At 37.6% G+C, this 27,211-nt stretch overlaps 2 protein-coding genes across 2 annotated transcripts in view; one reads left to right on the top strand and one right to left on the bottom strand.

Annotated features, from left to right (window-relative positions):
- Positions 1 to 1,441: 1,441 nt before the first annotated feature.
- PDE12 (phosphodiesterase 12) lies at positions 1,442 to 5,401 on the bottom strand. The gene is made up of 3 exons (XM_026035397.1): positions 4,193 to 5,401; positions 3,100 to 3,178; positions 1,442 to 2,719 (listed from the first exon to the last, which is right to left on the bottom strand). The coding sequence occupies exons 1-3, from the start codon at positions 5,399 to 5,401 to the stop codon at positions 2,277 to 2,279; spliced, it is 1,731 nt and encodes a 576-aa protein (XP_025891182.1). The 3' UTR covers positions 1,442 to 2,276.
- Positions 5,402 to 5,934: 533 nt separating this feature from the next.
- The window catches only part of DNAH12 (dynein axonemal heavy chain 12), a 54,643-nt gene continuing 33,366 nt past the window's right edge, over positions 5,935 to 27,211 (top strand). Inside the window, exons 1-29 of the mRNA XM_026035415.1 lie at positions 5,935 to 5,945; positions 7,607 to 7,776; positions 8,172 to 8,262; positions 8,648 to 8,674; positions 9,609 to 9,798; positions 10,794 to 10,869; positions 11,669 to 11,827; positions 12,518 to 12,713; positions 13,849 to 14,037; positions 14,961 to 15,111; positions 15,223 to 15,314; positions 15,599 to 15,777; positions 16,577 to 16,712; positions 17,305 to 17,430; positions 18,228 to 18,362; positions 19,258 to 19,451; positions 20,248 to 20,491; positions 20,946 to 21,131; positions 21,487 to 21,687; positions 21,814 to 22,008; positions 22,207 to 22,328; positions 22,486 to 22,768; positions 23,209 to 23,328; positions 23,714 to 23,870; positions 24,165 to 24,337; positions 25,382 to 25,534; positions 25,979 to 26,218; positions 26,507 to 26,752; positions 27,085 to 27,204. Coding sequence (XP_025891200.1) covers positions 7,607 to 7,776; positions 8,172 to 8,262; positions 8,648 to 8,674; positions 9,609 to 9,798; positions 10,794 to 10,869; positions 11,669 to 11,827; positions 12,518 to 12,713; positions 13,849 to 14,037; positions 14,961 to 15,111; positions 15,223 to 15,314; positions 15,599 to 15,777; positions 16,577 to 16,712; positions 17,305 to 17,430; positions 18,228 to 18,362; positions 19,258 to 19,451; positions 20,248 to 20,491; positions 20,946 to 21,131; positions 21,487 to 21,687; positions 21,814 to 22,008; positions 22,207 to 22,328; positions 22,486 to 22,768; positions 23,209 to 23,328; positions 23,714 to 23,870; positions 24,165 to 24,337; positions 25,382 to 25,534; positions 25,979 to 26,218; positions 26,507 to 26,752; positions 27,085 to 27,204 — 4,551 coding nt within the window. The 5' untranslated portion in view covers positions 5,935 to 5,945. The remainder of the gene's footprint in view (positions 5,946 to 7,606; positions 7,777 to 8,171; positions 8,263 to 8,647; positions 8,675 to 9,608; positions 9,799 to 10,793; positions 10,870 to 11,668; positions 11,828 to 12,517; positions 12,714 to 13,848; positions 14,038 to 14,960; positions 15,112 to 15,222; positions 15,315 to 15,598; positions 15,778 to 16,576; positions 16,713 to 17,304; positions 17,431 to 18,227; positions 18,363 to 19,257; positions 19,452 to 20,247; positions 20,492 to 20,945; positions 21,132 to 21,486; positions 21,688 to 21,813; positions 22,009 to 22,206; positions 22,329 to 22,485; positions 22,769 to 23,208; positions 23,329 to 23,713; positions 23,871 to 24,164; positions 24,338 to 25,381; positions 25,535 to 25,978; positions 26,219 to 26,506; positions 26,753 to 27,084; positions 27,205 to 27,211) is intronic.

The raw sequence follows: 27,211 nt of genomic DNA, 5'->3' as shown, positions 1-27,211 counted from the left end.
TGAGTTTAGCAGCAGAATCACATTCTGTTAGTGGCTGCCTAGAAACTTAACCGGAGCACTTCTCCAGGGATTTGGACAATGTTGTATTAATAATATAGTCACTTCCAAAAGTCAACTCCATGTGAGTGCTGTCTGCTTTTATATTCTTCTCCTCAGTCCCCAAAAGCACTTAAATTAAGGTAGTGAGGGTTTTTTGGGGCTGCTACAAATGTATAATTTTGTTGTTAATAACTCTTGTTCTGTTGTTCTAACTGCTCAATCTTGTGTATTTAATGTATGTGCATACACATAATGTATGTGTATTGCTGTCTCTGTGAACGCAGGTAACTCARAATTCCAGAACTCTTGAAGATACATAGCCAGTGATTGTATTCAGTGTATAACAGAAACCTAGGAGATTGAGTAGCACGGGTTTTATGTGCACATTAAAGAGTTTTCTGCTGTGTATTGAACCGACGTCACATAACAGTACCCTGAATTTGTAATAGTTAACAGGCATATTTCTAGTAATGCACTTTGCTTGAAATGAACTTCAAAAGCTAAACCTTGTTCAGACGAGCTGGCTGGCCTATAGGATGGATTGGGCTGATAGTCTCAATAAGTTAAAATTAAGCAAAGCTTGTGGGGATTTATATGACAACTCTCCCAAGGGTGAAGTTGGAGGCAGACAGTTGAAAAAYAAGCAGATATTTACAAATAAATAAAAATAAATTAGGCCTATATCTAGAAGAAGCATTCAGTTTGCTTAATAGAGATGTAYATCTCAGTGTTTTAACTTTCAAATACTTTTAGGTGGTTAAATATTCTGGTTTAGGYGAGCTGTCTGTAACAACCCCACACTTGAGTCACACATGCAAATGCAAGCTTGTATTTCAAGGCTTTACCAGACTGGATTGATTTAGGGAAAGTGGGTACCAAGCACGTACCAGTAGGCTCTAATTCTCTTACAGACCAGTGAATCTCAAAATCAAAGTCTGAATGAAGATCTTGCAGCCCCAGATCTCCTAAATGAGGCGCTCAGGAGGGAGCAAGGTTGCAGTTTACGCTGAAGTGGAGCAAGACAAAGTCAGTACCGTTCTTTATGGCTATTTAAGTAGTCAGTATAATGCTAGTCAGAGCATAATCRGGAACTGAAGTAGGCACATCAGTCTTTCTGTAAACAGTTAAGATTGCATTCTGTTACCAAAATGGTATTTATTTTTGAGTATTCCGTAAGGCTGTAATATTAGGAAGAAATGCCTTTATTTCCTAGTAATATTAAACTGTGAAACTGGAAAAGGAAGACAATGCACTTGATGGGCTGTGGAATAATGTTGCAATTGACTGAGTAAATAGATTTCCCCTTTGGGTACTGTATTCCTATGAACTCTTATCAGTAATTTGCAAAATGTTTTCCAAGTACGGTCTGTATTATGTGTGAAATGAACAAATGACAGTGACAGAGAATTGAAAGTGRAAGTTTATTAGGTCAAAGAGGCATAACTTAGTGTTTTCAAACACTGTCTTAGTTGTAGAGGGACTAATAATATAGGAAAAGAGGCTTGTTACGGATTCATACCCCTTCCCTCCATTGAGAGAAAGTAACGACATGACTAGAAAACACCAGGAACAGGTACTTGAAGTAGATGTAGTTTGTATTTGAAATCAATTTTTAACCAGTGCTAAAATTACCCTCAGGTATATTAAACGGGCAAGAAAGATATTTCCCAATCCTTTATAATCTTGAAATTAAGGCATTTGATTTTGCTAAACACCTCTATTGAATGATAATTARAAAGCATCTCTTCCAAAAGTAGTAAGTACAAGTTAGTTGATCGTGCTACTTACTAAAATTCTAGATATAGTAATGATAAATGAACAAGACTCTTTATAGACCTAAAGTTATTTGAAAGATTTGATTTTCAGTTTTGCATTTTGTTCCAAATTGAACAGGGTTCAGCTTGCAGTAATAAATCAAATTGGATTCATATATCCTTCTTAGCAAAAGYATTCCTAATCCTTTTTAAAAAAAATCTATAAAAGGTAGATGATATTCCAATGTTCAAAACTTTAAATTATTTGTATTTTCTATTAGCATATAAAAAAGGGAAAGAAAGTTGTCATGTTAATATTAGAATAGTCAGATAATTGGCAGTAGAATCAATAAGCAKGTGAACTTTTTGGTAATAATTCTAATTCGCTTCTTTAGTAACATGTAAACTAGGGTTCAACTTGACTTCCACAACAGGGAATTGACTTCTTGTTTGAAAACTCAAAAGCACCACGCAAATGCGGATTTATTTCCACTTTAAGTCACATATTAGTGCTATATGATCAGAGGGATGTGCAACACTGGGCAAAGCTTCATGAGTTGTTACTTCTTCATGACTTGGCAATGGAATGACCTGTTCAACCTCAAGAGCATTTTTGTCAATGAAAATGTAGTCCAGACACCCATGAAACCCACCAACATAGTTTGTATAAGCAGGTTCTCCACAAGCACTTAGCAGTTTGAAAGGATGACTTAAGGGCATGTTGCACCTTTCTTCTTCTCCGTTAGAGACCCAGTCTTCATCATCTTCAGCAACACTGCCACCGCTAATGAAGCGGTAAGTCCCAGATGATGGTGTACTGTTAAAATCCCCACAGAAAATGATTGGGATGCTAGGATATAAATCACACGCTACGTGCTTGATGTGAGACAAGGCTATAGCGATTTGGATGAGACGGATGTTCCCACCTAAAAATACAAAAACATTACTTAAAACATTTTGTAATAGCAGTACTCTAGTGTCCACTTGGGGTAGACTGCATGCAGGGTGGCTGCCTTGCTTTCAGCTATATTCTACTAACTCCTAGGCAAATTAGAATAAGCTGTCTAAAAAAGCGTGTGTGGGGGGAAGTCTAATAGCCTGATTGGACCCATCACGATAAGTGTAACRGAAAGCTTTAATAGCCCTGGATTATAGCTTGGAAAGGGAGAAATCTATTAAGAAGATGAATCAAGAATGAATATGACCCTGTCTCTCCTAGAAACTAAAATTTTCTGGCTACAGCAGAATGAAGGAAGAAACCCTACAGGACCCAGTTATCCCACACACAGCACTCTGACACACTTACCTTTTGGATGCCAGTACAGATGAGTATTAGCCACACAAATCTTCCTGGAAGGATCAGTTGCAGACTGAAAAACTGAAACCTATATAAAGAAAAAAACAGGATATTTTTAAAGTCTTAATTGGGTTATATATTATATTAAAAAAGCAAGTATTATTAGCTTATGCATTTGTGGTAATTCAGTCCAAGAAKCCAAGGTTTGTGACTAATTAATAGTATAGCTCAGAAGTTGAACCCATTTCTCCTCCACGTGAAGTCACTATCAGCCAGTATATTTCCAATATTACAGCTACCACATCCAAGTGGACAAGCACTCTTCCACCTCTGATTATGCAAAWGATTTTGTTTTAATTTTTCATAAAATGCTGCTAATGCTTTGCTGTTCTTAATGATTGCCCTTTTCTGTTCTTCCACCTCTGTAACATAACTGGAGCTATATTTCTGTTTCCCAGATGCAAACTGGAAAACCACATAGTTGTGAAGTTAATCTTAAATGTTGAACTCAACCTCAGTCAACCTCATTACTCCTACTTAGCCCATGAGCAAGAAATGTCGTAGCAGCCACGGTCTCTGAAATTCTTGATAGGGGACTGATCTCTCAAGCTCAGTTCTGCAAGCATTCATACTGGCCTCACTGTGTTCACAAACTCATCCAACTTGATTTCTCTCCCTCCTGTCACATTTTAGAGCGGCATTATTAAAGCAAACTAAAGTTAATCTCTGACAGGATCAAATATAGTGAAAGACAGGAGAGATTTAAGTAGTGAACAACCAAAAAGTCCGATGAACTGCAAGACATGTGAGTACCACAGGCCAGCACTCAACACACTTGTCTGACTTCATCTTAAAATGAAGAAAATCCTTTTCTACAGCCTTTCTTGGCACGTTCYGTTGGCATTTTGTTCTTTGTTGTCCCCCAGTGGCTTTTCTGCCCTATTTCCTTATAGCGCTCAACAGAGACATCACCGGGGACTCCTGTCTCTGCTTCCAAGTGTTTGCGGTTACTTCCCTGCAGTCAGCCATCGTCCTCGGTAGCTTATCCCCGAGTCAGCTACCAGCTATGGCAGGAGGGAGGGAGCGCCCGCTGGAGCGGTACCTGCAGCACGGATGATCTCTGCAGCACCTTCTCCTGCACGGCCGGGTACGCGGCCAGCTTCTCCCGCAGCGCCGCGTGCACCGGGTCGACGAGCAGGGCCTCGCTAAAGGCGATGTCGTGCCGGCTGAGGAGGCTGAGCTTGTCCCGGCGGAAGAAGGTGGCCAGACCCTCGTGTTGCTTCTCTTTGATCTTGAAGAGCCCCTCGAGGCCAAAAGCGTCCAGAGCTGGGGCCAGGCTGTCGGCGAAGGCGCCCTTGTCCACCTCCTGCAGGCATACGAGGTCAGCGCTGTAGCCCGCCAGCTCCTTCTTGAGCAGGTTCTGGCGGTAGTCGAGCTCGAGGGCGTAGGGCGCGCAGTATGGGTAGAGCACGGTGCGCGAGAACTCGGTCTGCGCGTACGTGTCCGCCAGGATGTTGTAGGTGACGGCACGGAGGCGGCCGGCGCCGCACGCGCGGCCTGTGTAGAGGTGCCGCGCGTCGAAGGTGCAGGCGCCGGGCCCGGCCTCCACGGGCCCGCTGCTCTCCACCTCGCAGGGCAGCCCGTAGCGCTGCGCGGCGTCGCCAGGCGTGCAGCGCAGCTTGAGCCGCAGCCCGACCAGCGCGTTGTCCGGCGTGAAGACGCGCCCGGCCGCCGCCTCCTCCTCCACCCAGCCGCCGCCGCCGCTGCGCTGCTCGCGGAACCAGCGGAAGAGGCAGTGCTGCGGCGCCGCGAACTCGGCGCTCAGCTTGGGGCACACGGGGAAGCCGGCGAGCAGCGAGCGCGGCAGGCGCAGCTCGGTGAGCGCGGGCGGGTTGCGCTCCACGCGGTAGCGCGCCTCGCCGATGTGCAGCACGGCGCCCTCCTGCCACGCCGCCGCGTTGGGCACCTCCGCGCCCACCGCCTGCCCGTCGCGCGAGAAGAGGCGCACGGCGGGCAGCGCCGCCGCGTCCTCYGCCTCGCCCGCCGCCCGCGCCTTCTTGCCCTTCCTGACGCGGCCCTTGGCGGCGTTGGTGGCGATGCGCGCGAGCGCGCGGCCCAGCGGCTCCGCCTGGTCGCGCTGCATGTGCTTGGCGCTGCCGTCAGGCAGCACGAACTGCAGGCTCAGCTTGGGCTCGGACGGCACGCAGCGCACCACGGCCCGCTCCATGGCGGCAGGCGACGGGCAGGCCGAGGAGGATGGAGCTGCCGCCGGGCCGCGCAGCGCGGAGGCAACGCGCAGCGCGCGCCACATGAACGGGCCGCCCGGCGCCGCCGCCACCTCAGCGCGCGCACCCGGAAGCGCCCGCTGCGCCGGCAGCGCCCGCGCAGTAGCGCTGCCCTCTGCGCCTGCGCSCGGCGGCCGCTGGCACCGCCCCTCAGCGCGCCGCCCGGTACCGCCCCCGTCCCGCGGGAGGAGCCGCTGYCTCCGGCGCGTGGCTGAGGCGGCAGAATTCTGCTCGGGAAAGGGGTCTCCGCSGTCTGGCAAACGGCCGTCCGAAGGAGCGCTCTTTTCCTAGGCATTGTGCAGATGGGTGAAACTCCTGGAGAAGTCTGCACAACCCGCTGTTTGTGCCGAAGATTTGGCCCAAGAATATGAGGTGTCTGGAGTGAGCTAAAACGCAGCTGCCACTGAGTTGCAGCACCTGTTGGGAAGGTGCCTGGGGATTTCTCAAACGGTTCTAAGTCACGAATTTCTCTTCGTCTTTTGCTGCTCCAGTCTCTGTGGTGAGAGGGCTCCACCCACACAGACCTAAAATTAGGGCATGAAGTCTCTTCAGCGAAAGCAGCAGGTGTGGGTAGGTCTGTAGAATTTCCATTTGCAGTTTTGTCAAGTGGAGCAGCTTAGCGGCAACAACTGAGGATATTATATATGTACTTTAAGTATCCTCGCCGTGATTAGAATTAAAAAGGTTTAATGTGCTTTGTGCAGACAGAAAACTGGAGGAGAGGGATTTAATGGCTTGATTTGCGTGTATTTAAGCTTGTGTCGGGTTGGGACGTTTCAGACAAGATCTTTTCCAAGATTCTGCTATTTCTTTCCCTCAAAAATTACGACTAATCTGCTGTTGTGCAAATGCACAATAAATACCCATTGCATGGAATTAATAGGCCCTGAAACGGCTTTTTTGTTGTGGCCAGGTGACCCTTGTTAGCAGTAGGCTCTAGGCAGGTGCTGCTGCCTGCTCTACAACCTGTGCAGCTAATTATCSCTCCCCGGGAGGAGCCCGGTCTGCCCTGGTCGCGAGGGGGCTGTGGCCGTCGGCGGAACGGCTGGTTTGGGGCGCGGCTCGCGGCTCCCGCTGGGCGCTGCGCTCCGGGCGCGCCGCGCCGCCGCTGGTTCGGGTTGCCGTAAGCATCGCCGCCGGCCGCGGCCGTTAACGGCTGCCGCGGCCCCACCCGCCCCCGTCTCCGCGGCAACCGCGACGCTGTCGCGAGGCGCCTCGGCCGCGGCGCCGCAGAGGTGAGTAGAGCGGAGCGGAGCGGGGCGTGCGCCTCGGCCCCAGGCCCTGGCGTCTTCCCGTTCCTAACGTCTTCCCGTCGGGTCTGCAGCCCCCGTCGCGACTGGGCAGGGCGAATTGCTGGGAAAAGGGCACGGCTTCTTGGTCTCTGTTTAGCTAATCTTTGTTTCTGTCYGTATTTCTTTCCCTCCTCCCCGTTTTAATATTCTTTTCTAGAACATATAGGACTAATTTAGGACTTAGATTTTCCTTTCTGTTCCCCTGCAAGAAAGATTGAAGTACAGCTGTGAGTTTGCAGGGGTGGGCACCATATTTCCTGGGGGATGTTGTATTGTATCTTCTGGGATCCTAAAATGTAACTTGCACTCAGCAGGGAGTAAGACAGAGCGGCTAGGAAAACACTCTCGCAGCGCTGGGGCCCAGCCGAGCAGCAGTTTTTCCCTTTCTCTGAGGCCAAGGTTAATCCAACTTTGGTTACCAAGTATTTTTAACCATGGTCACTCTTTTTTGGCTCTTCACGTCCAAATATCRGGCTCCTTCTTCAAACACAGGCTTGTCTCAATTATCCTATTGCACAGCCCATCACTCCAAAACTAGTATCACGATGGAAAATTCCCACCTATCCACCTGGCACACATCCTGACTGGAATCGTATGTTTACTGGGTTACCACTCACCTTTTCATTGGGAACCCTTTATTTTTGTACAATATATTAATCTTAATTTATTAGATCAGTAATTCCTTTCTCCTATACATTTTAGACTTTATATGCACCTTTTGTTGAGCACGTACAGTGTTTTTCTGTTTGCTGAAGCCAAACCTTTAGTACCTAGACTCTGGAAATCATAGTATCATAGAATGTTTAAGGTTGGAGAGGACCTCAGAGGTCATCTAGTATTTCTGCTTATTTAAGTTCAACTTCATATATGCATCTTGTAAACTGCCCTGGGGATAGGATTAGTTGTGTTCTATTGCTTTGTTTTTTGTTATGATTTTAGATGGCGCACTCAAATGGAGCAACATCCCCTTCTAATAAAAGGACWATGAGAACTTTGTTTCTTCCTATTGTGTTACCCTCAACAGTCACGTCTGGTGCTTCCCCATTACGGAACAAACTATTAACACACCGAAGAGTCAAAGAACAACAAAAGATGCTTAACCAGTTAATGTGAGTTCCATGTTATCCAATAAATGATATTGAAATTTAAAATTAAAGAATTACTACTACACCTTTAATATCTGAGAAATTATAATGGCATCTGTTTAATTTAGAGGGTTTTGAAGTCACTTGCATAACGCTGAATATTTTCCATCTAAAACCAGGAGTAATAGAAGCGTACTTGATAGAATCTCTGATGTTCTTTTCATTTACAGCACCAGGAATTTGTGGACTAAGATTGCAATGTTTGTAGTAATATTATTGAAAAAAAAAAAAGCAGTTTTTTCATTCAGATGAAAGATTAAAAACAGGAGAAATATTTTAGCATATTTCATTTGTAGTTTTAGGTTTTATTTGTAGTTTTAATCACTTTAAAGCACTTCTAACTGTGTATTTTATTCTAGAATTGATCGAGCTTTAAAACTCTATCATGTGTCCATGGAAGAAAAACAGCAAAGAGGTCCTGTACCTCCTATCCCAGAACTACCTTCAACTGTGAGTGTACAACTACTCAGAAGTTGTTGTTTTAACTGTTACCTATATTGCTCTTTGTTTTCAGGACACTTATGCTTTTTTTAATACTTAAAGATACTTACCTCAATCATTAGTAATTTATAAATAGATTTATATGTGGGTATAGATGTATAAATGGATTTATATGTAGGTAAATAGATCTGTAAATCTATATATGTGTATTTATATGTAAAATACATATATAAACATTTATATGTATTATTTCCTATTGCAATTGATACCTACAGGTCGACCGAATAAAGTTTTTGCATAGYAGTAGTATTAAATTATGAGAGCAAAATTATATATGTGTATGTTTTGTTAAATTGCTAATACATTGGAGTTTATTTTGTTTTTTTTTATTCAGATGAACAGTGAGCAGAAAAAACGAAGAGTGAGTTTAAATTCTACTTCTTTAAAATGAAATACTGAATGATCTCTCTATTCAGAAGAATTATGTCTCTTTTATGGAATTAGGAGAGGTTAAATAAGAAAAGCTTTTTGCAGCTGTCTTGAAGAAAAATACGTTAAGCTAAGCTGTGAATTTTTTGTCACAGTTCACTAGGAGTATTTTCTGTTATAGAAATGTGTATGCCAGTAATGTAAGATTAGAACTAAACCTTTCTTAAGGGTCGTTACTTAGAAAATATTCTAATGGGCCTCAGTTTTGCATTTGAGCTCATTAATCATGTATTAACCTGTACAAAAAGCAATCTTTGGTATTGTTCATCTGATTTGAAGGCAGAATGGACATGTGCAAATTATGCATTTTATGTGTGTATTTTTTTACATAAGAGTTTATCTCTGAGAGTTACTTTGAACCCACACTGAAATATTTACATTAAATAGCCAGAGGGAAACTTGTTTACAATTTCCTAGCTAATATGATAAAATTAATTCTAAAAACTGTAGAGATTCAGATCGTCTTTTCCTTAATAAAATAAATAATCAGTCGAGTATAAACCCCAATTTCTCTGGCATTTTATTTTAAAAGCCACTTGTTCTTTTACTTTGCTATATGAGTATTATATCCAAAGAACAATAATCTGTGCCTTGGACTCTGTTGGGGTCAGCTATGAAACTTAGCAGAGAAACAAAGAAAATGCCATGCTGAAAAGTACAATACTTAGTATATGAGCAGTGAGACAGGGAGACCATTTCACCAAGCTTGGAGCAGCTGTCAGTGTGCTGGTCATTGCATACTTAGAAACATTGATTGTGTCACATACCAGTTATAACAATGAGTAAGGAGAGATTTTATTGTAAAATGTGATGCAGAAGTATTTAAATGGTTGGTTATCAGACCTGTAACAATATTGTTTTTTTAGATCAATTATCTCTTCATGAAGAAATGTGTGCAAAGTAACCCGGTGGTTCCCATTCAGCAGGAGTGGCTGATGGCCATGCTCACATTGGTGCCAGAGTCACTCATGGAAGGCCAAGATAGACAACTATTAGCTGAAACACTCTTGGGGGAGGTAGTAATGGATTTTGAGAAGAGTATGAAGAGATGTGTGGGTAAGTGCTACAAACTGCATACTTAAACAAAAATGCTAGTATGTACATATGATGAGCTGCTAATTTTATTTTTCTAACCTATGCTTTGAGCCAAGCATGATTGTCTTCTAAGTCAATTGATTTCTTTAAGTCGGTGGCTTCAGCCACTCGTTTCTCAAAAACATTTAAGGCAAAAACTTCTAGTTTTATTTTGGCTGTTGAAAAAGTTACCTTAATCATCTGAAGACAAAGTTCAGGCAGGCAAAGGCAACTGGAGAGTCCATGGAGAAAAAGGCTCTTTGCAGATGACCTTACTTAAACATGTTTAGCTAATTTGATGCAAGGATGTATTGATGTTTTTATTTTCTGCYTTTTCATATATCAGTCATTCATTCTTTAGTTTTTGGTTTTTCAGAAACGGCAAGTTTTCAAGCTTTTTATCTAGTATTGCCTTGAGCTCATCCAATCTTTTCTGATGCTGCATTGTATGTATGAGCAAGTTTCCAGTTAATAACAAAATGCTAATATAGCTGTGTCCAACTTGCTTCTACTTCTAAACTGTGATTTTGAAACTGTTCTCTTTAAAACATGTTTTAAAGTATATGAAAACAAAAATGTGTCCAATCTTGCCACAAATTCTGTGCATGGTTTATCTTTTTCAAAAAGATTAATATCACATCACGTTATTTAGAATATTACTAACTTTAAATGTCATCAATAGTATCCAACTATACTTATATTCAACCAAATTGCCACAAATAATTATTTAAATGCTAGATGCTCTAAAAATCTTGATGAATAAAAGATAGAATGATTGGATGTGAGCCACCTGATTCCTTATTGGTACTCACCAAAAATTCCAATTTCAGGTTACCTTGGGAGAAACCTGGGTTGGAAGACCTGGATGATGTAGTTGAATTTTCATCATTCCATATTCTTGGTCCTACCTTGAAAAAGACTGAGAAATTACAGGGCTTAATAGACTTTTAATGTTCATATATTCGTTATTTTTCTAGTGCGAAGTGTTCTCATTAAACCAGATGTCAAAGGGCTTGAAGACGAAGAGGAGGCACCTTTGCCTGTGTCACCTCTGTGAGTTAATTAAGTTAGCAAATAGCTCACAGGCAAACACGTTCAGCTGTGTGAGAGTTTTTGACTTGTGTGAGCACAATTATGGCGTTATATTAATGCTGTAGTGTATTAATCAGAAATTATTTTCATTCTGCAGAGGATATTCTATTTGAATGTCTTTGTCAAAAAGCTTCCCCAAGTGTTAGTATGGGCAATGCTTATTTTTTATTTCTGCATTTGCTGTTTAGCACTAATGTCTGTAAATGGCCCTGAATGCTCAGACAATACAAGTGTGTGTGCGAGGCGGCAGTCACWGTCAGACAGCAGCATTATGCAGTAGTGTGACATTCTGAAGCTGCACTCACTCTTAAGGTGTCATCTGACTTCCATGTTGTGGGATGAAACCTTAAGAAAGAAAGCCAAATTATTTTACGTGTTATTAAAATAGAAGAGGAATTGGAGCAGTTAGAGCAAAAATATCTGAGTTGCACATTTTGTAGAAGCATCAAAATGTCTGTCATCTGACTACTGATGATAGATGCTTCTCATTAGCCACTGAGGAAGTTAAAAGCTTCCATTGGTAGTCCTTTGGGAAGAACAGGTGATTTAAAAAAAAAATCCTGGAGTGTAAAATTGTTGATTGTTGAACAAATTTTCTTAATAACATGTGCTGCGTTGTGCTGGGGATATCTGTCGTTACTTATTTAAGTGTTGGTGTTAGAGAATAACCTATTTAATAGAACATGTTATGTTTCAAAATGGTACATTCAAATTCTATCTGAACTCTTCAATTACTTGTATATATATGTTGATTTTTCAGAGGCCTGGACTTTTCTAGACCATGGCATAACAGCTTTATCCAAGCAAAAGAGCAAATACTTTCTAACTTGCACATTGTTCACCCTATACTAAAAAGTTTACTGGACATTGGTTATACAGCATTCTCTGATTTACTCATAGTGGATGCATCAACTTTCAGGTAAATTCTGTTGTGATGAATTATTAACAAATATATATGTATTTCTGAAGCTGGTGATAAAAAAGAAGTTTGTCTACCTGTTATTGAGACTAGTTATAAAACATTTTAATGTGTTATTTGKGTTTTATGAGAGGGTAACTTCGTATTACTGCGTAATTATTTTAACTTTTATTTTTCTCTCATGTGTCTCTGCCCTTAAATTGCTGATATCACCAGCCCTTTTTACTGGTCTTCAGCATTTACTTCTATTGATATTTTCAYAATTTAGTTCATCTCAGTGTCACAGTCCCCATAAAAGTCTGATTGAACTGAGATTTGAAAGAGGTGGGGGTTTTTGTTTGTTTGTTTTCCCCCTCCTGGCTCCATTGGTAATCTATGATAATACTAATTATGTTATTTTTTACTGTTTTTCATCACTTAATTTTTCAAGAGTGAAAATAAATTATTTTCTGTGTCTTTCTCCTCATCATTTTTGCTTTACTTTCTCAGTTTTTGTGGTTTTTTTTTTTGCTTTCTTTTTTTTTGTTGTTGTTTTTCCTTCTTTTAAGACTGCAGAAATGATGCTTAGGTTCCCACCGTGCTTTTTTTCCCAAGGAAGAATGAGTTTGTGAGAATGTGCGTAGCATTAGTATTRCTTTACTGCATTTGTGTTTCAATTTGGTTTATACAGTTGTCTATAATCTTATCTAGATCAGAAGGCCCAATTGACTGTGAGTCTTTAAAGACTAGTGTAAATTCAAGCTGCTCAAATTCAGAGGAGAAAATAATGAATACATGGTATCCCAAAGTCATCAATCTCTTTACTCAGAAGAAGGCCCTTGATGGTGTTAAGTTGGATAAGGCTGACTCTTTCTATAACAGTGTGGCCACACTTATGTCTAATCAGGTAAAAAAAAAAACCTTTCCTGCTTATGGAAAATTAATTGTGAATTTTAGGCAATTCTTTCATTAGACAACACTTCATATCATATGGAWCCTCTTTATTTGATCACTGTTAACTGTGCATAAAATAATTAAATAATATTGTAATTCAATTTTTTTTAGTCGTCCATAAAATAATTCAACAACATTGTAATTCTTTTTTTTTAGTAGTTTTAACCTCCCGTATTTAAAATATTGATGTCGTTTTGTATGCTTGTTTTTCTTGCACTTTTTAGACAAAGAATCTACCGTTCTACAAACTAGGCATTCAGATGGCTTAAGGAACTATTTTGGTATTTTCAGGACCTTTCTTATCACTCTTCTTAATACAATTACATGTAATAGTAGTATGGAAAACGAACACAACCTTACCTTTTACCTGGAAGCAAAAATAGCAATGCAAATAAACCTAAGGTCCTGCCCTACTGTTGTGTGTACAGGTGGCACAGGTAGTGCGGCACAACTTGCAAACATATTTTTCTCTGTTGTTCAGAATGTTTTTCACTTAATTTTTTGTTTTACGATTTGCCTGTGGTTTTGATTYGTAATAGTAAGTAAATAACAGTAAATAAGTTATAGTTAATGCAAATGAAATAACTAATTTCGGGCTGAGACTTTCTTTCAAACTTCTCAGTTTACTGAATTTTTYTCTGCAATTAACAGTGAACCAATATAATCAGTTGTTTACATTATGAATATTTTAATGACTGAGAATATATCTTCACAGCAATTCAAGAAGACTTTTTTGGATCAAGTCTTTAGAGACTTTGTAGAAAAATACTGGTATAGTATTCTAAGCAAATCATTGCCATATGCTCAAAAAATTATACTTATAGCATGTATTAATAATAGGTTTATTTTTAGAGCAGGAATAGGTGCATGAACTTTACAGAGGTTTTGTTTATGTATTAGTTTGTGTTCCTTAATGGTTGGATCTAATATCCACTGAAGTTATTAGAAACTTTTGCACTAGTTCAGTTATTCTTGAAGAAGACCAATAGTGCTGAAAGGAATAGAAATAATCAATTACTGAATGAAGGGAAAGATAAAAAGAGCATTTTTGCTTGCAACTAGTATTTACTAGCTATGTTGTTTTCTAGCTGAAAGAATTACTGAGAAGAACTGTTGAAGCTTTTGTGAAGCTTTTTGATCCTGAAGACAGAAGTTGTCTGCCTATATTTAAGATGGAATTGACTCTTGATGATGAAAAAATTGAATTTTATCCAAGCTTCCAAGACCTGGAGGAAGCAATTCTGTTTATAGTGACTCGGATAGGACAAACTCTTCAGGTGTGTATTTATCTTCRTTTAAATATGTATTATGTTAACTCAATGTGTTTTAAAGCACTGAGTTAAACACCTAAAACATTAACTAATGTTTTAGGATCCTGATTACCATACTAAAGGGAAGCAGAATGCCACTTGAAGGTTTTTTTTTTTTTTTCCCATTTGAAAATTCAGAGTTCATGACATGGTTCTTGATGGTTCCCAGAATCTCAAGCTCTGAAACCCATTTAGTTATTTATTGTTCATGAATAATTTACACAGTCAACTACAGATTGCTGTAATCAGCTATGTTTGTGTTCATGAACAGTTCTCTACTTGTTGATTACTGCAAATGAAAGCTATATTGAATGTTTATCCAGGAAAGAAYGGAATTCTTAGAAGAATAGAATAGAATAGAAAGAATTTACAATAAGTTTGTATTGATCTTTAAAGTCCCCAAAGAAAAACAAGGAAAATAGGAGTTGATGTTTCTCCTCATTATAAGAAAAAGAAAAGCCCTGAATCCTAACAACTAATTGTGCAAAATGTGAAGATTTGTGTCGCAGGAACCAGTGTGACAGCCTTTCAGTGGGCTTTAGGTCATCCCTGTCAATTGGACTGTAGACCTTGACCTTGAGTTCTGAACTTTAAGGAAGTTTTTTGGTTTTAATTGTGTCTGCACATAGGATAGAGCTCAGTTTTTGTGTTAGCCAGGATYGTTTAGTTAAATGCCACCTATGTTCTATGTTTCTTATTTAACTAATTGAATCAGTAAGAGTTACTGTAGATGTATATGAAGCATCTGACCATAGGCTCAATTAAGGTCTCATATTTCTGTGGTACAATTTAATTTTGAGCTTGGCTGTGGGCTACTTTTGAAATAGGTATATGCCTGTATTGCTTTTGTTTTGTTTAAATTAAATAATCATGATTTGCACTTGTAATAGAATATCCAAACAGTACATTCTTGGYTAACGGGAGGCACTACAACCTTGGACACTGAGCTTCCTAATCATGTCATAGCATGGGCCACATCTGCACTGAAAAAGTACATGAGGGACAACCTAGAAGGTCCAAAAGAATGTTTTGAAAAATATGGTAAGTAGTAGAAGAATGTATYCAGAATCACTCTGCTACTTTTCTGAAATCATTATCTTACTGTTGTTTGTTTGTTTGCATTATGCTATCAATATGATTATTCAATTGTAGTTGAAAGATATGGCTGGCTTATAGATGGAACTGCATGTGCACAGATAGAAAGATTTGAAGCAGAAGARCACAGTTTTGATGAATATACTGCTGTAAGTTTTTTAATTCTACATTTTATGTATTATATTTAATGTGCAGTGGGCTTAACAAAAATGGTGCAGGTTTCCCTGAGCACGGGGGAAACAGGTGCTCAGCCTTAAGCTAAAAATCAAATCAACTACCTGCAAATCTACACCATGAACTTTTTTTCCCTGGAAGTCTATGTAGTAAATAGAACAAGTGATTATGTGTTTTCCTTGATGTGTAATACTTATTCACTGAGCTAAGTAGTTAAATGATAGCTCTGTAGTGTTAAATCTTTAATGTCCTTTTAAAGTTCATAGATGAGTTCTTCACCCTCTCTAAGGAAATCATGAGTTTACCACCACTGGCTACTTTCCCTATGATCCATTTGGACTGTGATGATTTAAAGCAAGGTTTGGCTGATAAGGCAAAAAGCTTTGCAAAAATTCTAATGGAAAGAATAGTTGCAAATCACAGAGAGGAAAATGAAAAGTAAGTAGATTTTTCTTTCTGTACATATTAAATGAACATAGAAGAAAGGTAAAAATATCATGCTTCTGTTTAGTGAACTGTCTTGACTAAATCAAGATATCATTCAAGTTGTATGAGCTGATAATCTTTTCTTTGTATTCCTGACTCAAAAACTAGCAGGGGAGCAATATTATCACTGGACTTGCATACTGGGGGAGTTCAAAGATCAAGCGGCTTTATTACCAATTTGACATTTTAAGCATGAAATACAATACTTCTGCACTGTCCAGGAAATGATCACCTTGATATTTATGATAGCTATCTCCTAATTTTSTGTAGATTATGACGCCTAATAACACTAATGAATTTTAAAGGATAATTAGCAAGTATTGATTAAGTTCTTATGAAATAATACTGAATTAYTAGGTTAAAATTTTTTGAGTTACAGTCCAGTTTCACAGTGATTCTATATCATAAAAATGGCAAAACACTTGCCAGAGGGGGGTGTGTGTGTGTGTGTGAGTGCTAATGATGACTCTGAGACTGTGCTTAATTTTTTTTACTTATTAAGAGTAATTGAACCTTCTTTTCAAAAGAATACCACAAGATTCAAACTTGTTAATTTTCGTAGAATAATGGATGATATTCTACTAGACTTTGCTTGTTCAGATTCTCTATTTAATTTCATCAATTTGTAGAGCTGTACAATGGTGATAATTAAAAATATAATTGGATCTTTAATTCCATGAAAGCAGAACTAAAAGACAGTGAAAACAAAACCTTGACATTTTTATATGTTTTATATATTAAAAAATCATAGGATATGCAGGGAATTTGAAGCAATCAAAGAACGTGCATTAAAAGTTCCAGAGACTACAGAGGAAATGATGGAAACAATAGCTTACATAAAGAAGGCCAAAACCAAAGGTATTCAGGAACTGTTTTTAAGGATCAAGGTAACTGATTATTCCTTTCATTTTTGTTTTAAACATACTGGCCTGCACAAATACAGATTTTATTTGCAAGCATAGACACCATTTGTCTGTTCATGCTGCACTTAAGAATAAACTAATTGCTATTTCRGACAAAACCGGGAAATCCTGCTTGATCTTTGCAGATGCCTTGCCTCAATAGACAAGCTGGGTTTATAATTCTGTCCTCTCGTGTTCTGCATGCAGGTTAGAAGATGTGCAGAATGTGGCATGTCACATGGCTTTTGTATAATATAGTAGATTATAAGATGTTTGGCCTAGTGATGTTTGTGTAGATACTTCAGTGTCTGAAAAAAAAGGGAAACCAAAACAAAAAAAAAATGTATTGGAATATTTAACATTCAAATGTGGAGTTTAGTGTAAAAGCAGTCATTGCCTATCGTGATCGCTTTCAGTGCCCAAAGATTTTGTTAATATATGAAGGTTTTTACTGCTGCAGCCAACCTCTTATGATGGAAAAATTACTTCTCACTTTTGTCTTTATAGATAGCTTTGTCCCACCCTGCATTTTAAACAAATGTATGATGCATAAACTTTTATAAAATTTCTCTTACAGGAGTGCTATCAGCGAATTAATTATTTTTTAGATGTATATCTCTTTGCTCCTGAAGATCTTGAATTGAATGCAACAGTTATTCTGTGGCCAAAGAAAATTAATGAAGTTTTTGATGAACATGATGATGTAAGAATGTTTTATTTGTCCATGGTACATTCAGAATTGTTAGATTTTTGACTTGGCTTAAGCTTTTTTTTTTTTTTTTTTTTTTTTTTTGGTAGCAGAGTAGTGTGTCTAACCATGAAATCCTATTAATGTACAAGTACTTAAAAGTATATTCCTTTTTATTATTTTTTTATCAACGGTGGGCCAGTATGATTGTAGAAGGATTTAAAAATACTGGAAAATAGTCATTGTAACTGAAAATCTTCACGAAGTGTTAGTTAATTTGTTTATGGTCAGTACTAGGTAATTCATAGAAAAGTGCATATTCTCTCGTGTCATTAGCTAGTACTGAAAATATATCTGCCATTTTCTTACAGAAGTTAATCCTCTGAGCAGAAAATCATTTAGTTGAAATGATATTTTGTTCTATCACTAAATGAACAGCTGGAGTTGAATTTCTTAGACAGCAATTGTTAATAGAAAGCATGCAACAATTAATTTTCTCTGTGTGACTGTGTATTGGTTCCTTTTCTACCGCTTGTTTATACTCATCTTGCATTCTTTTTCTCTGACTGTGATGTAGTGAGTCAGAAACTTCAGTGTTCTCTTGATTCTTTATTAGTATAAAGAATAGTAAATGTTCAGAATAGAATTTGTTCTTCATTTTAATATAGAGATATGTATGCAGGGATAACTGTTTCTCTGTATTATATTGTTTGTTCTCAGATTATTTAATTAGTGCTAGATGTGTAGCTTTTGAAAGGACTTGCATTCTTTTTGTCTGTTTTTAACCTCAGCACAAATTAATTGTTTTGTAGCTGATTGAACAGTCTCGAGTTCAAAGGGAATCTGAACTGACGCAAAAAAACGAGAGGCTGGTGGTAGAAATTGGCAGACTGGTGCGTTGTATGTCAGAATTAGAAGAATACTCACAACTGGATTGCATGCAACAGGTTTGCTTGTTGTATAGTATAAAATTGGTATAAATGTTTTATATGTTTTATATATATGTTTTTTTGAAGATTTTTAAAAACAGTTCTGTTAGCCAATGTGAAGTAAAAAGTTTATTATCCTATTGCTGCAATGATAAAATGCTCTCTCTTTTTTCTTTGCCCTCCTTTCTTTTCATTTTTTTTTTTTCTTATTACCCTGGCTTATATAAAGCATATTATGTGAAGCTTGACCAAAGTGAAATTAACAAGTTTCTTATCAATAACTTCAGTAGGATCAAAATTTCGTAATCTGATTTTCATCCGTTAAGGATTTGAAAGAAATAACAACAGGTTAGAAAGCAGTTATTAGAGATTTTGTTTTCATATAAATCTCAAAAGTTCTTTTTTATACTAATGAAGACCTGGCCAATGGCTCTAAAACACTGCAACTTTCTAAATGTCTTTTATAAGCACTCCAATATGCCTTTCATTTGTCAGGTTATCATATTTATTTATTTAAACAAAACCTTTTTCAAAAYGTAAAACCAAAATCCTAGGATTAGGAATCCCATTTGGCATAATGATATGTAATGAATTCCTATGTCTGCCTCTTTGAGCAGTGGAATTTTAAGGCTTAAACAATCTGAGAAAGGTTTTATGCTATTAAAGTAGAAGTAGAAAAAAATATAAGCATGGAAACAATTTTGGTTTTTTGTAGCAATGATGTCTACAAAAAATAAATTTTGTTTCACAAAAACTTTGGCATGAAAAAATATTGTTTTCTTAACAGAGAGCAAGATTTGTCCTATTTTTAATTCATGTTATCTAGAATTATAAAAAAAAATTTGATATTTTGAARTATATATCTCTCTCAAGACATATATATCTCTCAAGACTCAAAGTTATTTAATTTCAGTATGTGACTGACCTGAGAGGACTACAGAAGCGCATACAAGAGGCTGATGAAACAGTCACTTTTATTAATAAAGAAGAGATTCTCTTCAAATGGAAACTGAGTGACTTCCCACTCCTCGACAGTGTGAAAGTTGAGATTGAACCGTATCAGAAACTTTTTGGTCTTATATTGAAATGGCAGCGAACAGAAAAAAGGTAATTTGAAGAGAGTAAAACATTCATGTTGGATTTATGTCAATTACGGAAGGTGATTTGCTTTCTTCTAAGTATTAGTAGTTAGTAGCAATTCAAGCATAATAGAAGTATAATTTCTATATCTATATATATTTTTAAATATAATGCAAAGGAATATAGCTGCATACTTGGTGTCATTCATTCTAGCGATGTAACTATATCATTCAGTAACAAGCCCCAAAATACATTAAGAATCATGAGATGAATTTTGCTAGTTGTGAGCCACTTTGTATGCAAGAAAGGAAAGGACTTTTACTAACAAGACTACAATCTGTATGTAATGCAAAACATAGTTAATGTAATACATGTCCAGTTTATGTTGTAGATGTGCTCAAATGACTCTGCTTTCTAGAGGCCAGATTTTACCACAGAAGTTGTAATATGTCTGAGTTRAAATTAAGTGAGATTGTTTACCAATGCATGTACTCTTTGGAAGTTACCAAATTTGGTGTGACTCAACAGGGTGGATTTTCTTGAAAATCTGAAAAGCTGTTTTGATTGCATATGTAGACCTCTGTTCAAACCTTAACTTCCATGTTTTTTTGAGTGCCCTCAGCTGTATGATTTCAGAGTGTGTAGAACTTAAGGGCATTATACAGCAAAGTGCAAGGGCCAGATGAATCTATCTTTAGTTGCATAATAGAATTTTATGCAGTGTGACATTACATGGGGAAAAAAGTAGTTTTTTGTCACATATATATATAATTATAATAATTAAATTAAATGTTATCTGTTTTTCTACCTGTTTTTTTCTCAGGTGGATGGATGGAGACTTTTTGGACCTGAATGGGGAAAGCATGGAGGCAGAGATTGATGACTTTTTTCGAGAGATATACAAAATGTCAAAAGTCTTCCAGCAAAAGCAGAAGAAGATTAAGCAAGAAAGGGAAAAGATAGCACAACGTAGAAAAGTAGTAGAAGAGAAAATAGAAGAAGAAAAAAAGGCAAATCCAATTCTGACAATGTGTTCTTCAGTTTTGGAGCAGATTAAAGACTTTAAGGTAGAAAATTTTGAGGGTGGCAGATGTTAGTAACATTGGTTGAATTCAGTATTCAGYCTGGATAGGTCTGGGTAAATCTTGGTCTGATCTAAATGGATGGTCACTGCTGTCGCAGGAAACATCTCCTTGTGTTTTCTAATTAACCAGTTCTAATTAGGTGTCCCTCCTGTGTGGACCCTTGGGGTACATCACTAGTGACAGGCCTCCAGCTGCACTTGATGCTGTGGATTGCCATCCTCTGAGCTTCACAGCACAGCCAGTTTCAGTCCACCTCACTGGGCACTAAACGGATCCATTTAGACTTTTCAAAAAGATTTTGAAATCAGTTACTACAGCAGAATTTTAAGTGCATATCCAAGCTGATTAAAATGATGCATACCCTTCACAGTTCTTATCACAYAGAAAATTTCTGTACTTTTATAAGTAAACTTTACTATTGTTTTTCCTCAATTAGGAAAATATTCCTGTTGTGACTGTCTTTTGTAACCCCGGCATACGAGCTCGTCACTGGCAGCAGATGTCAGATATAGTAGGATATGACTTAACACCAGACTCTGGAACTACCCTGAGAAAAGTTTTAAAGCAGAATCTAACACCTTATTTGGAACAGTTTGAAGTTATAAGTGTAGGTGCAAGTAAGGTAAGTATGAAGATATGATAGTTAAAATACATGTCTGATCTTTTAGTGATGATTTTTATGATTGAGAAGTGGGTCTGTTTTGGGGTTTTTACCCTTACGCAGCAAGAGGTCTGATGGGACTTTGGTCCATTAGATGATGGCAGTGACTGTAAACAGTCATCTCATGGGACATCGTTGTTACTTCTTGGATGTATTTTTTTCCTGTTCATTAGAAAATGAAATACTAAGAAAAATCAGTAGTTTTTACTCTGAGATCAAAATGTTTACTCTGAGATCAAAAATTCGCATGGATAAACTTAAATATTAATTGACTGAATGAAGTTAAAAGAACTAAAATCTTGTTTTCTCCCTGTAGGAATTTTCTTTAGAGAAAGCAATGCATGCTATGATGGAAACATGGGCTTCAATTTCCTTTAATACAAGTGTGTATCGTGACACTGGTGTCCATATTCTGTCTTCAGTGGATGATATCCAAGCTCTTCTTGATGATCAGATTGTGAAAACTCAGACAATGAGGGGATCACCTTTCATTAAACCATTTGAGAAGGAAATCAAGGTATGATAAGAAAAGCATCTCATCTCCAAAGTTTCTCATGAGAAAAAGGGTGGGTTTTTTTTTTTTTTTTTCTATTTCTGGTAAATTTGGAATTACTCAGATGACTTTCATTAAATCTTTCTTAAGGAATGGGAAAGTCGCCTAATTCAAATTCAGGAGATTATTGATGAATGGCTGAAAGTTCAGTCTCAGTGGCTTTATTTGGAACCCATTTTTTCTTCTGAGGATATTATGCAACAAATGCCAGAGGAGGGGCGTCTCTTTCACACTGTGGATAGATACTGGAAGGATATAATGAAGTATTGTGCCAAAGACCCAAAGGTGAGGAAAATGGTTTTTTAACAAAACAAGTCTTTCTCCATTTCATCAATGCTTATGGGTTCAGAAAGAATATATATARTGGGCTGTCGCATTGGTTTTTCTAGGGCTTCTAAGAAGAAAAAGTTGTCCATTAACTATTTGAGTGACTCTGCTGTGCAAACAATTCCTAACATATTTTGTATATGTTTGTTGTTACAGGTTCTTGTTGCTACTTCTTTGACGGGGCTATTGGAGAAGCTTCAGAACTGTAATGAGCTTCTTGACAAAATCATGAAGGGATTAAATGCTTATCTTGAGAAAAAGCGTCTCTTTTTCCCCCGGTATGATGTTTTTTGGTTATTTAAAAAAAAAAAAAAATCTGAATGTTTATGTGGTTGTGCAATAATTGGTTGTGCCTGATAATTCAGATGTCCTTTTTTTCTCCTCTCTCTCTCTCTTGCTCCCCCCCCTCCCCCCCCCGCCCCCGCACCATCCTAGCTTCTTTTTCTTATCTAACGATGAAATGCTGGAGATCCTGTCAGAGACTAAAGACCCTCTCAGAGTTCAGCCTCACTTGAAAAAGTGTTTTGAAGGCATTGCTAAACTGCATTTTCTTCCCAATCTGGATATAAAGGCAATGTATAGTTCTGAAGGCGAGCATGTAGAACTGATTTCAAGGATTTCTACGTCTGAAGCTCGAGGTGCAGTGGAAAAGTGGTTAATTCAAGTAGAAGATATTATGCTGAAGAGTGTACATGATGTTATTTCTAAATCAAGACTGGTATGGATTTTGTAGTATGTATTTTCTAATAGTTTACAAGCTACAGGAGGAAGGGAAATAGTTTATTCTTTAAGTCCTRACTTCCTAAAATTCACCTTGAACACGAGAGTTTTTGTAAATCAAGTTATAGGTTTGGGATGAATTTAATATGGCTTATATTTATGACTTGTAATATTTTGCTTACTCCTAAAAGAAAACTGTCAACCAGAAAAATATTACTTGTGTGAAGTTAGGAAGTTGTGAATATTTTCATAATGTGSGAAGATAATGACCTTAAATTTCAAAAGTATTTATCAAATAACAAATTTGGCGGGGGGGACTAGGGAGAAGACATCTAAAATTGCTTTTGGATTTTTGCATTGTCAATAAAAATGTTAATAGAATTGCACCGCATTTCTTATTACATTATGGTACACTGGCTCTATATTTAACTTTTTCAGGCGTATCCAGAAGCTGAGAGAAAAAGCTGGGTTCTGGAGTGGCCTGGACAAGTAGTATTGTGTGTGTCTCAAATGTTTTGGACAAGTGAGGTACATGAAGCTCTTTGCAGTGGACAGGAGGTAATTATGCATTTTTTATTAATTTCTCGTTTGTTTAACCAAGTCATTTACATTTTTCTACAATTAAAATAAGATTCAATATAATATCATACAAGTTTGCTGTGCATGAATTTTGGTAGAGGTTTACATCTTACATTGTTACTTGAATATGCTTGTTTAGAACAAGCATAGGTTAAAAAATTGCTGTAACTTTTCAACATAAATATGTAACTGTGGATGAAAGATAATATGATGTGAAAGGAATGAAGAGGAATGATTTAATAAACAGTCTCAAAGATGTTTAGTGGTCCTGTTAAGAAGTCTGGAACCCTGTAAACTATCAAATAGTCAGTTTTATAACCACTTCTTAATCACCCTCTTCTCCTCCCTCCCCYTTTTCGCTCAGGGTTTGAAGGATTACTATGATACACTTCAACTTCAACTTAATGATATTGTAGAGCTGGTAAGGGGAAAACTGTCAAAGCAAACAAGGATTACACTGGGTGCCTTGGTTACTATTGATGTTCATGCTAGGGATGTTGTCATGGAAATGATTGAAAGTGGTATGTATCTTTAAAAATATTTTTTTCATGTGCTTCTCAATACTTTAATCCCGAGTTGATGAAAAATATATTGTACTACTTGATYTTGCTGCCTAAAACATAGCAATATTTAGATGTGAGCATTTAGTGCTCAAAGRATTGTTCATTTCAGTTGTTGTAAATATAACCTGAATAGAGAATTTGGTTATTAAATTTCTATTGTTGTTACTAATTATTAATAATAAATAATATTTATAATATTTATTATTTATTATTAATAATTTATTTCATTTATTTTACTAATGTATTTATCAGGTGTGCAGAGTGAAACAGACTTTCAGTGGCTTGCACAGCTACGATATTATTGGGAATCTGAGAATGTTCGTGTCCGCATCATCAACTGCAACGTAAAATATGCCTATGAATACCTTGGGAACTCGCCCCGCCTTGTCATTACTCCTCTCACAGACAGGTGTTACCGCACCTTGGTATGATCTTTTACCATGAGTGCTACTAAGTAGTTTTTCTTGTAGTATGTCTTAAACCGTTCATTATAGCCATATTTTCAGGGCTTCCGTTCACTAAATGAAGTTTCCTTTAAAACAGCCACTCTTCAAAGATTCTAGTCTGTATATAAATATGTTAAGTGAAACAGACTTATTATAAGGTCAGTGGATTTTTCTGTTGTGAATGAGTGTTTGCTTTTTTTGTTTTAAGCAAAACAATAAATGGAAAAATATCCTAGCAATTGTACCCCTATCTAAATTATGCGAGTGCAAATTCCTTGTCTGATGATCTATAGCTGCTGAATAAGCAACTGATTTGGTGGCTATTGTCCCAAGTTTTATGTGGCACTATCCTTCTCCTGGTGTTACAGCATGGTAATTTTTATTTTGGAATTTTTAAATCATCAGCTTCGTAGAGCTTAAAGAACTATTTTGAAAAGACGTGACCAATAAGGGTAGGGAGGTTTTGTTTATTTTTGTGCCTGCTTTTCATAGGTTCAGTTTTTGTAATATGATTCTGGCTGATGTTTATCACATTTATCACATCCAAGCTGGGCCTATGACTTTGTTATTTTTTTGGTCAGATTTTTTTCATACTTCATAGGAGTGACCATAGAATAAGTGGTCAATGGAAAGTGAAGGGAACACAGAAAGACATGTGGGCAAGATTAAGAAAAGAGGAAAAACTATAGTAAGGGAAAAAGGAGGTAAAAAAGAGAGGCAGCCAAGCAACTGGGACACTTTGACTTTGAAAGTTCTATATAGACAAGACTGAAAGATTTGATTTGAGTAAAGTTTAAGTAACTAATCATGTTCATAATGATAACGAATAAAACTAAGCTCTCCTTTAGGGAAAGCTGAATTCTCTTGTTTCTATTTCTAGGGAAAGTAAAGATTATTTTTGAATAGATTTGTTGTGTTGTACAGTAATTTTATTTATCTAGTTCAATTTAACATTTTTTCATCAATGGCTATTGCATATGAATCAAGTTAAAATAATTTCCATAAACTATTTCTATTCCTTAGATTGGAGCTTTCTATCTAAACCTTGGTGGAGCCCCAGAGGGCCCAGCAGGGACTGGTAAAACAGAGACCACCAAAGATTTGGCTAAAGCTCTTGCTGTGCAGTGTGTTGTCTTCAATTGCTCAGATGGTCTTGATTACCTGGCAATGGGGAAGGTAAATAGAAATATTGTTCAGCTTTGTGCTCCATTTTAAGAATGTAAACCATTGTTCCCCTACTTTGCAAAGATGCTTAAATAAGTGAGCATTGCTTGTGAACTGCTACTATTGAATTTCAATCCAATGACAACATTCAGAGTCTTCCACATAAGTTTAATGCCGTATGCTTCAGGAAATCCAACTCAGTTGCTAATAATCATATGCAAAGTAACAAGTGTTACTTGTTCGGATCTTCTGTTTTAGCTTTCTTTAGAATCAATAAAGGATTAAAAAAAAATCCCCTTCAGTATATCACTCACCTTTGCTATAAATGTGCCTGGAAATTATCCGATTCGTGTATCTCATATCATCAAGCTTTGAAGTATCATACTCTTGATGTCTTTTGAATTCTGTAAGTTCCTCTTACAAATATGAGCACTGACTTTCTTTCTTTGTTTGTAGTTTTTCAAGGGATTGGCCTCATCAGGTGCATGGGCATGTTTTGATGAATTTAATCGCATTGAGCTGGAAGTGTTATCTGTTGTGGCACAACAGATCCTTTGCATCCAGAGAGCCATACAGATGAAGCTCGAAGTGTTTGTTTTTGAAGGAACTGAACTGAAACTCAACCCCAACTGTTTTGTAGCTATTACCATGAACCCAGGCTATGCAGGACGTTCTGAGCTTCCAGATAATCTGAAGGTAAATTAATAGATTTGTCTACTTGATGATAGAATACTTGTCTGCTAAATAATAGAATGTCTATTTAAGAATGAATTCTCCAGGGGACTGAAGACCACATCTACTGCTGATATTAACTCAGACTGGCCACTTTAGAATGTAAGGATATACTGCTTATGTGATTTACATACTAGTGTATCCTATCATAATAAAACATTATGATGGGATGAATATTGACCCAAATAGTTCTGAGAATTTTTTACTTTTCATTTAATCACCTAAAAATATTTATCTGGGTATGTATTTCAGGTTCTTTTCCGAACAGTAGCCATGATGGTTCCTAACTATGCTCTGATAGCAGAAATTTCTCTATATTCATATGGATTTCTGAATGCAAAACCATTATCAGTGAAGATAGTGATGACCTACAGACTTTGTTCAGAACAGCTCTCTTCACAATTTCACTATGATTATGGTATGCGAGCTGTCAAAGCTGTACTGATTGCTGCTGGAAATCTAAAATTGAAATTTCCGAAGGAAGATGAAGATATCCTGGTGAGTTCCTGAGGGAATAATTTTTAAGGAATTTCACTGATGAATGGAAATCTGAAGTCTGAAGGCAGTTTCACTAAATATTTGCATTATGTGACTAATTGTCACATAACTGATCTATTTTTCTTAGATTCCTCATTTATGAAAGGTAATGAAGTGTGATTACATCACTTATAATTTCAGGTTGTGTGCTAATAATGACACAGCTTGTCTTAACTGCCTATCAAAACCATCATATCTTTGTCAATCTATTATATATTAGATTGTTTTAACTGCAGAAAGGTTTAGTCCTTGGTTTTCTTAAGAGCCATAAAATATATGTTTGTGTTCTTTAGCTTCTTAGATCTATTAAGGATGTGAATGAGCCCAAATTTTTGTCATATGATATACCTCTCTTCATGGGTATAACTAGTGATTTGTTTCCTGGAGTCAAGCTTCCTGATGCAGACTACAATGTAAGTA

Source organism: Nothoprocta perdicaria, unplaced genomic scaffold (genome assembly GCF_003342845.1).
Source record: "Nothoprocta perdicaria isolate Ctin4 unplaced genomic scaffold, notPer1 scaffold_16, whole genome shotgun sequence".
Classification (NCBI taxonomy): domain Eukaryota; kingdom Metazoa; phylum Chordata; class Aves; order Tinamiformes; family Tinamidae; genus Nothoprocta; species Nothoprocta perdicaria.
This window is presented reverse-complemented; position numbering and strand designations above follow the sequence as displayed.